The 12,310-nt window shown below is 42.2% G+C and overlaps 1 protein-coding gene across 1 annotated transcript in view; it reads right to left on the bottom strand.

Moving 5' to 3' along the window:
* Positions 1–8,033, bottom strand: part of fam135b (family with sequence similarity 135 member B) — a 34,419-nt gene extending 26,386 nt beyond the window's left edge. Inside the window, exons 1-2 of the mRNA XM_084032061.1 lie at positions 7,857–8,033; positions 1,456–1,552 (exon numbers count right to left, since the gene is read on the bottom strand). Coding sequence (XP_083888187.1) covers positions 1,456–1,532 — 77 coding nt within the window. The 5' untranslated portion in view covers positions 1,533–1,552; positions 7,857–8,033. The remainder of the gene's footprint in view (positions 1–1,455; positions 1,553–7,856) is intronic.
* Between the last annotated feature and the right edge of the window lie 4,277 nt (positions 8,034–12,310).

Raw genomic sequence — 12,310 nt, 5'->3', positions numbered from 1 at the left:
CATTGAAATCCGATCCTCCAGATCCAAAAGCTGCACCTTTGAACTTTGACCCTCTTGCTAGTCTATCAGGTTTTTTTTCTCTCTTTTGTTATTGTTTCGTTTTGACGATAATGACTATTTCACACCGATATACGAGCTGTGTGTAAATTAAACGTGATGATGTGAAGAAGGGGCAGGACATGATAAGCTTGCAGGCCTGCAAACCACAAAAATGTGATCTAGATTCTGGTATTTTTTGTCATATAAATCTTTTCATGGCCAACTAAACAGTACGGTGGGTGACTTGTAGTAAATCTGACAAACGGTAAAACATCGTCGATATGAGTGCACTCAGCCGAAGAGATTACGTGATAATGTTCAAGCCTGTCAGGTTCTGAGAGGGAAAATCATTTTTGATAAAGCCGGCCCGATGAAAAGGTTTTAATCTTCCTGCATCATCAGGAGGAACATGACCTTGTTTTTAATTAATGGAATATAAAAGTGAAGATTTTGATATCAGCTCTTTTTATTTAGATATGTTGTTTCTGTGCTGTTGTTTAAATGCTTGTTTATTACTTGATGTTAGCCCCCTCCAGAAATAATGAAACCCTCCATGTGAGAACATCTCACCTACGAGCGTTGACTTGTCTGTGCGTGGGACAGTCTGCAGGCTGGGTGCCATTTCAAATCACACATTTCTATGGGATAATATTTTATATGGTCGGCCAGATGGCCTGATAAAATAATAAATAATATATAAAAATAAATCAAATTCTCGACTCCATTTTTGACCAGGGTTAGAGTGTTTTGCATGTTTGGGGCTGATCTGAGCCCATGTTGATTTATGACATCATTTCCAGGGGATTATGGGTACTTTTTCAAATAAAACATGCAGCAAAAGAAGTGAAAGACATTGAGTGGTACATGATGAGTATTCACCATCATCTTTTACGCCGATTCAGCGTTTACTGAACTATTTATTTGATGTATCTTATAAATGAATTTGTTGTTGTGCCATCTGACGCCTGAACCTATGCTTTGGAAAAACCTGTGTAAAATATACATTTTTGTATTATTATCATTAACATTGAACTGTGGTAAGACTTCAGGCTCGGGTCCCGTTGTGTGTTTTCATCCCTATCTCTAAGCTGCAGGCTTCTTTTTACACCAAACATTCAGGGGAGGATAAAATCCTTCTTTTTCCGTGTGTTCAAACTTGTATTACTCAAAGGCAGCAGCGCTCAGTGATTCTGATTGTTGGGGGAAAACCGTCAGAATGTTCCTTTCAAAAGGAAGGTACTTAAGGTACTTAAAAAGGTCCCAGAACATCTTTCAGTTGACGTTGGATTTACCTGTTTAGGCATTTTAGGCAAAACATGCAGGGATGAGAGATGAAGAAGTTACAAAAACATATTGAGATGTGTCCTTATTTAGCAACCAACATGAAGCAGGTGATAAAAGGGGTTTCTTGCTTACCCCCTTTGAAAGAGATCCACATTGTGAAACTTGTGCAGCTCTACAGAAAACTCCAGTGTTCCCTGTACTTCAGACATGATATAATCCCACTCATCACCTGTCAGGAAGACCAGAAGACATTTGGAAATGAGACCACAGAGGAAGATGATGACATTTCTAAAACTAGCTCACGCTGTTATTTCCTGTTCCTGCCGAGGTGATGTGACTCACGGCGTCCGGCGTCGGAGCACGGGTTGTATAAGACAGAGACAGAATGTTATCACCATTCTGGTATATGATTAAGTGATTATATATGTGAGCTGAGTTCAGCCTGAGGTACGTTGTTGCTGCTTTAATATACTTCCCATCACATGAATATCAAATACCCGGTGATGAGATGTAATTCTAATAGTCGTGTTTTAAAGGTCTGAATGAATCCCGCAGCCTTTCTCTGTGGGTCATGATTTCTTACATGAGGAATACGACTGAGAAGACGAAGGTCTCTGTATCCTGTTTGACATAAAAACCCTCTAAATATTATGTATTTAGATCAGACAGCACTTGATGTTGCAGAAGGAAACCCTCGTTGCACAGACACCTACATCTAAACACATGACGGAAATGTTACACATTCAGTTCCTATAAGCCCTCAATAGGAAGTTGCATCACATTCAGGAAGTGACTATTATCATGGCCTAAGAGACAGAAATACAGGCCTGGACAACTGTTTGAGACAACAGCAGGCAAAGACTCCTGTACATCTAATGGACGTCTCTATAAGAACCCTGATCAACATCTCCCCAGTGCCGAGCTCAGCTCTTCTGTTTTCCATTAGCAGCAATTAAAGCTCGGTGAATCCCCCAGCATGTCCAGATACGAGTGCTGTATTCGAGTAGTGTTGCTGTGAGTGTTGAGAGCCTTAACAGTGTTTCTGTCCACTTTCTTCAAGTTTATAGTGTGAGACGTTACGGTCACTACCAGGACGATGCAACAGGTAACCCTTCGTTTACACCTGGATCATGTTCCTGTCTCTAAGTGTTGTTGATTTATTCTGAGCCCAGCTGTGATGGTTTCCTCAACCTTAAAGCTACGGTCTACGATTTAGAGTAAAAAAAATCCATTCAGTCTATCAGCCGTAAGCCTGCATAGAAATTGACCAATGGGAGCCATTGCTCCGGAAGGCTCCCATTGGCTCGTACCCTCCATCCAATCCCCTCGTCTCCCCTGCTCCTCGTCATCCCGTCCAATCCTGGAACACTGAGGGGAGGGGTTTGCTTTTGGAGGCGGGTTGCTTTTTTCAAATCTGTCTCAGAGGCCCAACTGATTATCAGAATGTAGACCATGGCTTTAACTAAAGTTGTTTTGTTGCCTGGAACCTCATGTTAAATGGTTTCCGTGGCAACCCGCAATACACATTACAAGATAACATACACAAACTGTTAAGAAATAGCATAATTTCATGTGTTTCTGTGAGATCACGTTGTGTAAAATCTGTGAGAATGTGTAAATCTAAATCGCACAAATGATTTGATTTCAGGAGTTTCTTTAGCTACTTCGCTAAAGATGCCAGGGATTACAGTGGGAGACATACGGCGTAAATATAACGTACAAGAGTGGTGAAAAGGAGATCTTGTTCAACACGCCGGCACTGATCAACATAAAAGACAGGCAGCATCACTATTTGTAAATGAAGCTCACGGATGTTGGTAAAAGAGAGCTGTAAAACGAAGGTCACCACTGTTAGCCGCTAACACGCTAAGATTCATCTCGCGTTCCAGCAGATAAACACGATCTGCTCTCGGTGTTTGGCTTCCAAAGGTGCTAACAACAAATGTATCACGCTCCTCAATACCCTCAGTACTCTAAGTGCTCAACAAAAACGTTCAACTAATTATTTTGTTCTGACTCGTCTGGAGGTGAAGGATTCGATTAATTTACTTTGTTTTCTAGGAAAGTTTGTGGTCCAGGAGTGGAGAAATATATCCCATCGTCCCCTGACAGCAGAATTATATTTGAGCATCGAACGTGTCCTCCCTGTTGGCAGTGAAACCCTCCCGCTCCTCCACCTCCTCCACCTCGCCAGTGCTGATAAGATGAATTATAAGAAATCCTGCCAAGTGCGTAGAGGAAGACGTAAATCATTGGTTAAAAACCTGAACCTCTGCCTGCAGATCCGGCCGTGAGGAGCAAAATATGAATGATATAATAATGAACGTGAGCGATCCTGAGAAACACAGTGATCTTCTTTGCAGTGGAACATCGCTGTGTGTGTGTGTGTGTGTGTCAGGGTGACCACTGATGATGGCGGTCATCATGATGTCGTGAGCCCATTACAAGTGATTTGATGCAAGGCCGAGGGGACGCTGCATGCTCTTCATCCCCGGCGTTGATTAAGCCGGCCGGAGCGTTTCTCTAATTCGCCGACATCCTGGTCGTGTGTTATTCTGCAGCCTCCGAGGTTCGGAGAAGGAAGCCGCTCACTTCTCCGGTTCAGAGGAGGAGAATGGACACGGTGTACTTGATTAAAAACGGAGGATGGCAGTCCGAGGGATCACTGCTGAAACCTTCTTCATTATATTCAGCACACAGAGGCATCAATACACATCAGATACACTGTTTCCCCTCGATGAAATCACAACGATGATGGAGATGATGGTACGACTCATCAACGATGTCAACGGGGCTTACTCTCGTTTTCATATTGTCAATGAATCCCATTAAAGACCAAAACGAAGGCCTGTCTGTCTTCTACAAATGTACAGTTATATATATATATATATTTGAAATGAATCTCTTCTGTTATTTTAGGGATCGGACTCTGACAACCCTTCACACTGTTGTTAGGAGGTAATTCCTCGTTGGGTTTTGGTTCGTCATTAGATTTGTCAGAAACTAAAATACAAGCTGAATATTGGCAGCTTCTTCCAGGCTGCATCTTCCAGATGAAAACCTTTTTGGGCCGACACCAGCACGCCTATTTTTAGACGATTTCATCTAAGACCCAGTCTTTCCCCCCACCAGGGTTTAACAGGAATGAATCACAGACCACAGAACACCTTACATTACTGTTAGTTCATATTCATTTCCTTATAGTTTTTTTATAGTTCCTGGAAAGAACTTGCATCAATTAAATGATAAGATTGAAGTTAGATTTTGTAATAATGTTGTTGAATAATGTTGAATTTCCTAAAAATAACGGCTTCATTTACAGGAAAATAGAGATAAGAATCCAAACAATTTTGTTGTTGTTCTTGTTTTCTGTTTTTTTTAATGTCTTACAGGAATATAAATTCATTCGGATACACTTTTTTCTAAAGTTTTTATTGTTGGTGTCGGGGTCCGCCAGTTGGATTCTCCTCCTACGCTCATCTGCAGCATCTGTTTGTTTGCTGCGCTGTACATCCAGTTCCCTTCTATGTATTATAGACAAAAAGACTCAATGAGAAGATTATGAAACCCATAGAGTTGACCTGTTGATATCACCAGTAGGTGATGGCGTTCCTCTCGGCTACTAAAAGAAGTGAGGTCAAGTGTTTGGTGTTGGTAAACGTCTTTCTAACTTCTGGAGGAAATCGTTTTTCTTCAGTTGCAGCCATCATTTATATCGTCATGCTCGGGCGACCTGATCGACCTGACCTATCGGACGAATCCATCTTGGTCTTTTTATCTTCTCGTGATCTTCGACACCTTCAAATTCGACAAACAAATCAGTTGAGTTGTCAAAACTAACTCTTTAAAGATATCAAGCCTCTCTCTCTCTCTGTCTCTTCCAAAGACCTCGAGACGCTTGTATCACCTCTGTAATTCTTTATACGTGGGCGCAGATTAGTACAAAAACACAGCTGCTCGTCGTCTCGCTGGAAAAAGCAAACAGGATCGCGTGTCGCCAGTGATGGCCTCCCTGAAAACTGGCTTCCTGCCCGTTTCAGGGTCGATTTCAAGATTTTGTTGCTTGTTTATCTGGTAGTTTTACATGAACTGACGCCACCGTATCTGGCGGAAGTCTCGTATCCCTGTACTCCACTGAGGTCGACCAATCGGATGCTCCTGGACGTCCCCAGAACCAGACTTTGTGGTTATTTGTTTGTATAGCATTTAAATGTTTGACTCAACACGACACAAGGTGTCACCAAATCAACAAGAACCAAAAGCTTAACGCTCTTAAGGTAACTTTAAAGGTTTATATATGTGAGATCGGGAGCATTTCTGTGGCCTCTCAACATGGCTACTGCTGAGTCAGCAGGTTGCAGCTAACGGTGCTAACAGCACTTACACTATACAAACTATAGCAAACGTGCTAACAGAGCTAACGGTGTTTACCTGAGGGGAACCGGCTACTTCTGCGATGACGCTGTCGGGACAGCGACTTCATCCTCTGCTCTGGTAGACAATAATAACTCCACCATAGCTCATAGTTGCTGGATGCTTGCTCTGAATATCGAGTTAGCACCTGAAAGTCTATTTCATAATAGCTGCAGCTTGTTTCTGATATGTGAGCTGCAGTTTTCATGAAAGACTGCCGACAGATTCAGATATGAAACAGTGTTTACCAAACTGTGAATGTCCTTCACCTGTTTTCCTATTGTTAAACAAGCCCCCTGTTTAAATGCATGCTGAGCTCTGATAGCTGCAAACCTGTAGCCGAACTCTCAAAGAAGTTGCTGCTTGTGCATTTTATAAACTCTCTCGTTCCGATTCTCTACTTGGAGCAAATCATTAAACACTAATCATTACAAAACAGCCATCTGCTGTCTGATTACTATTTAATGCAGGCACACACACACACACACACACACACACACACACACATGCTGGCTTTCTTTGAGAGCTATAGAGTTAGCCGTTAATTCTTCCACTTTGAGGAAAAACTGCTGATGTCAGCTCATTTCAGAATGACTGACTGGCATCTCCCACATCTCAGATTTTGGGAAAAGGATTAATTTTGAATGTGGAACGAGCAGATTTTTTTTTTTTTTTGCAGGCTACGTAGGCGAACGTGTGATTGTAACAGCTGTGTGCTGTGTGTGTGTGTGTGTGTGTGTGTGTGTGTGTGTGTGTGTGTGTGTGTGTGTGTGTGTGTGTGTGTGTGTGTGTGTGTGCACAGCTCAAAGGGCCCGGATATTAATCTCAGGCATTATTCCATTCATTAACGTCTGACTCCCTCTGCAGAAAACACAACAACAGAAAGGCGACCATCAGCGAATACAGAGATCTTCTGTTTCTGTTTCGTCTGATTATGAAGGAATATCTGGATGTGTTCCCGTACAGGAAAAGCCAGCAGCCAGCGATCATGTGACGGGACTAATCTAGCATTAGCTGACCCCCCCCCCCCCCCCCCCCCCCTCTCCTTGATGCTGGATTAGGCTCAAAATGACAAAAGCCAAATCCCTGCAAAGGCAGACAAGGAGACCAAGTGGTAGTTGTGAGGTGAAATGAGTCAGAAAGTGACTGTGAGAGGATCCTCGCTATCTCCAAATGACATTCTCTTGTGATCAAAGAGCTTTAATGCAACCATAAAAAAGTGGAAATCCCTCCATCCACTACCTCAGAATAGCTTTGTAGTGTTTGGACGAGCTGCTGGAGGGTGAAATCTGCATTCAAGACCATAAACGGACTCAAATCACAACTCTGATTGACTATTAATGTGTTTGTATGAGTGTGAGCTACACACACACACACACATGAGGAATTGTAAAAGGCGATGAAGGTGGACTTTGTTCTGGTTTTTCCTGCAAGGACCTGAACTCATGCTCATCTTTCCCGACCGCCCGCTGTGCCAACTCATCATTGTTCTGGTGTTTAAGTGGCAGCTATAGCCTTTGTTCATTTGCAGGCGGTGTGTGGGACTTCCTCCAAGAACCACAGCATCTGTGAAACGCTGATAACAAACAGCACACACTCCGATGACACAACATCCTCGCTCACCATGAAGATGCAGAAGAAAAAAAACTAGCCGGCGATAGTTTTGTCAATCTAAAATCCAATTATTATACGCTTTCATGTACTGTGGATCATTGTCCATCATCACAGGAACATACTGTATGTTGTCATGGATGCTTTTATTCTGAAAGGATGATTCGATTTTGATTTCTCCTTTGTTGCCCTGTGAACTTCTCTGTGTGGAATGTTGAGGACACATCCTGCTATCTGTCAAACAAAGACCAGCAGCTGTCATATATGATGTAATAATACATTTAAAAAAATAAATTACACTCCTGTTAAAAAAATAAAACCCATCCTCATGCAGGCTGGCAGCGTGCTCCGACCAACCAGCCTTTTCCGCCTCTCTCTCTGTGTCTCTCTGCCTCTCTCTCTCTCCACTGTAATGTTAAAACAGAAAACAGCCTCTCATGTTGCAGCACGCAGACAGACAACAAGCCGCGCGGACGCAGCGGGTCACACGGACAATGAAACAGCCTCACCTTGGCAGTGATGAAGCGTAATATCCGCAGAGGGCTTCGGGCTCCTTCACTCAGTGCACCGCTGTTTGCGGAGGGATGCGCGGCTTGCAATGTTTATATGAGCGCTTCGCCTGCTGCTGCTGCTGTTGCCATGGTTATCCATCCAGAGCCTGTATGTTCTGCAGTCCCCCCTCCCTCCCCTCTCTCTCTCTCTCTCTCTCTCTCTCTCACACACACACACACACACACACACACACACACACACACACTCTCTACCTCTCTCTCTCTCTCCTCTGTTTTTCAATTTGAGAAAGTGCGGCAGCGTCTGCCGCGGAATCTGCCTCACACACACTAACAGTCGGCTAGTTTCATACGGGGGCAATATTAATAGTCAGCACCCATCGTGTGCGTGCGTGCGCGTACGTGCTGCTGCACTATCGAGTGTGTGCGTCCAGCGGGCGAGCTGACGTCACAGCCTGCCCCTTTGAAGCTGAAGGGAAATGAACACGCTGAGAAACAACGCAGGAGTGTTGTGCAAACAATAACAAAAAAGAACACAGTTCAATCAAAATGTGATAATGAAATGAGATTAGAAGGCACGTGGGGGTGTCATGTGACTTGGAGGCCATGAGGAAACAAGTAGAGGTCACATGTTGACACCGAAATCAGTAAACCACTAAACAGCTGTTGATCCCAAAATCTCTCTTGATAGATGAGTAGCAGGTAGCTTGTTTCCCCGAGTCCACACTTCTAATACGTGCTAAACAGGGTTTTTGGTGCACATTATGAAAAGGCTGATGATGCAAGATAAACTAAATTACTAAAAATATCCCCAAAAGTGAGCAGAATCAATAGACTGAAACCAAAGTGGTCTTAAAGTGGCTCCATGGGGGGCTCCTAAAAGCTCAAGACTTGTGCATCAAAATGGTTTGTGCCCCTTCTCCACTTCCTGTCTTTATTTTGGTCTCAACATGCACACACAAAAAAATGTGTTTTGGATATACCAAGTAACACTGGGCCAGAACTGCTGGTATCAACACTTTCTCTTATTAATAGTGACTTATGCACTTTCGCGACTCATCAGGTGCTTCATCAATAAGCTCAATCTGAATACCTTTTCATCCATTATTTGCCAAACAATCGTCGTGAGGCGGGTGGAGGGATTTGGGAGTGTTTTGTTTTAGCAGCTAAAAAAGTGAGCTATATGTTCCCCAGCTGTTCTCCAGCGTACAGCGGGTTCATCCAAGCGTTTTTATTTACACTGAAAAGCAGCTGCCCTGCTGCGACAAACAAGGTTAATGAGAGCAGTGAGACTGGAGCCAAAACAGTAAAGTAAAGCAGGCCATAAAAGCGAAACAATGAGCTGAAAGAAGCTAAAACGCTCTGTAAAGCCGAGGGGAGCAACTGAGTCAGCTGGTAATTTACTGTGACTGTACTACAAGCAACACCTTTCATACAACACATTTATTCTGTTATAAATGTATAAAAAAATAAATGTCAGTATTGTAGCTTTAGCGTCCAGCAGGTTCATCTGGCCACAAAGCAAAGTGATGTCATGTGATCTGGCGAGAAAATCTTTATTTTCAGTCATCAAGGTCAAACATGTATCTTCTCGCAGACATTTGAAGGTACAAGTATGAAGTAAAGTTCTAGAATAAGTGAGTTCCAGGACAGTTACAGAGCATTAAAACCAACTCTACAGGGTGCTTGAGTCCAGTCCAGTCTCATGGCCGGTTTCATGTATGTAGACACAAAAAAAATTAATTTGTGTATATTTGATTTATCTTTAGTTAATGTGTCTTTCAGCCACAAGGACGGTGTCACCAAACTGCTGTTGTGAAGTGGTTTCAACGCACGAACCTCACTTTCGTCTCGTTAGCGTGAAAAGAAGTCGTGGAGAGTGACACAAAAAGAAGCAATGGACGAATAGATTCCATTTCGTGACTGTTTTATGAACTGTGTTGGTACCTTTATTGATTAAAAATAGGCTTAAATTAAAGTATTATTTATTTTGTTCACTCTTTCAAGGATCCGAAGAGTCACACAGGTATTTTACGATGTTCTAGAAGAAACCGCCTTTGAGCAAAGAAAAGGATGTAAAAGCACGAACCAGCAGCGTCTTTGTTAGTTCCTGTCACTGCGATGAAAACGCCGTTGGTCCTGGTTAAACTAATCGCTGGTCAGACAAGGGGGAGGGGAGGATTATGTAACTAGAAATGACTAAAAATGACCACGGCCTTCAAGCTGTTGGTATCAACAGGAAGTCGGGCGTCTCCGCGGGTCTCTTTGGGTGTTTTAGTGTCTCCGGTGAACCCGTTCAGGACTCTCTGATGCAGCTTCACCTTCCTCCTTAAAAAAAAAACCAAAGTCAATTGCTGCTTTTCTCTCATGGCATTGTGCCATAAGCTCCGAGCGCTCTTGATTAAGAGAGAAGCGCTATTGATTTTTTCTTTCTTTTTCCGACTGCTGCCAGAGCCCAGATGACCGTAGTCTGAGGGAAAAAAAAAACAAACTGGCCGAGTTTCAGAGAGGTTACACAGCAAGGGCACTCGTCTTTTATACAGTCCAATATCTGATTATCTGGTTTATAGAAAGTACGACCACAGAGGGGGACGCTGATTGCTCTGGTTATAGCCGATTGGTGGCATTTTGCTTTTAATTTGATTTGGGCGGAAAAGTGCTCTCCTGTGATGTAATGTGAAGGGTGATAGGACACGCCCACATTATCCTCCACACGGTTCATTTCGTCAACTGATGTAACCTGCAGAAATGAATACGGATGCTTCCATACGAGGATCTGAGAATGACCCCAAATCACCACCAACGAGATGGAAATCAGCCACCTGGCTATAATCTCATGTATTTACATGTAAAAGTACATGAATATACTGTATATCCTCCCATTTACAACTAAAAATATACAAACCTATATCTGAGAAACTGGTAAAGTAAATCTACACTCACCACGCCGGACACAGCAGAAGCTTTATGGGTGAAAATGACACTCCTGTTTTTCTTTTTTCATTTTCCCACAACAGCAGTCAGCTGTATGTGAGTGGAGAGGCCTCGCCGTGTGGACGCCAGGTCACATGTGTGAGTCATGGGGTCTGCCTCGTGGATGAATAATCACATCCCCCCCCCCCCCCCCAGTCACTGGATCAGGTTTCTCTCAGACCGGCAAAACAATCACTTCATGGAATACAATATACGGCAACAAATGCTTTATCCTTGACCTTTAGATTATTGGTTGTAGTAAACGTATCAGGCAACTGTGAGGTTATTTATTTCCAGCTGCCAGGATTAATAAACCAATAATTCAAGATAGTTTTAGGAATCCATACAGGAGGGTTTTTATTACGCTGCGGCATGCACATAAAAAAATATGTCAAAGCACTCATTATGCTGGAGGACAGCGGTGGTTATCACTTGTTTTTAAATCACAATTGCCTTTCCTTTTCAAAGCAGGTGTTGCAAAAGTCTGGACCACAGTCGGCATTGACATTTGCTTCAGAGCTTTCCGTACCCGGAGGCAAAGCGGTTCAGGCACATCAAGATGCCTACCATTAATTAAGTCGTAACAATGATGTTTTCTTTTTACATCATGCATTTTTAATTAATTTGTATTTATTGATTTATTTATTTATTTATTGTTCTTATTTTATTATTTATTGATTTCATTTTTTTATTTTACGTATTTTACTTTATTTATTTTATAATTGTATTTATTTTATTTATTGTATTTATTTTAATTATTTATTGTACATATTTTTTATTTATTTATTTAATTGATTTAATGTATTACAGTGTATATATTATAATTTTTTTAAATTATTTTACTTTATTTACTTATTTTACTTTATTTATTTTATAATTTTATCTATTGTATTTATTTTATTTCATTCATTCAGATATTTTTATTTATTCTTTGTACTGTCTTGTTACCTTATCTTACCGACTTTACCTATCATTTCTATACTCTGTTGCTGTGTATGTGTGTTATTCACTAAACTGCTGGTTTTAAAGGTGCTATATAAATAAAGTTATTATTATTATTATAATGAGAAAAAGCCACAGTGTCTCAGATTTGGGTTGATGGGATATTCCCTGCTCCTTTTTGTATTTTTAGGCGCTCAGATGTTCTAAAATGCGTTAAAAATCCCGGATCAAACGCCATGAGTCATTTACATAACCCGCGGGACCCGACGGCGTGTCGGCTGGAGGACCTCGTCTTAATAACAAGGCTGTTTCCTCGTTGTCAACACTGCATTCTTTACCTGCACTGATGAGCACACGTGATCATGGAATCGGCATTTCATCACTCGATGGCTGCTTCCTTCCATAATTATTAAGGGACTTGCATACAGGCATACGTGTCATTAGGAGGCACCGTGAAGAGAAGATGTGGAGGTGGAGATGGTTGGGGTCGGGGTTGGGGTGGGGGGGCGATTACGCATAGAGGCCCGTGGGCTTCTGCA

Source organism: Eutrigla gurnardus (assembly GCF_963514095.1).
Source record: "Eutrigla gurnardus genome assembly, chromosome: 17".
Lineage (NCBI taxonomy): Eukaryota > Metazoa > Chordata > Actinopteri > Perciformes > Triglidae > Eutrigla > Eutrigla gurnardus.
The sequence above is the reverse complement of the archived record's forward strand: the minus strand, read 5'-3'. Positions and strand labels throughout refer to the sequence as shown.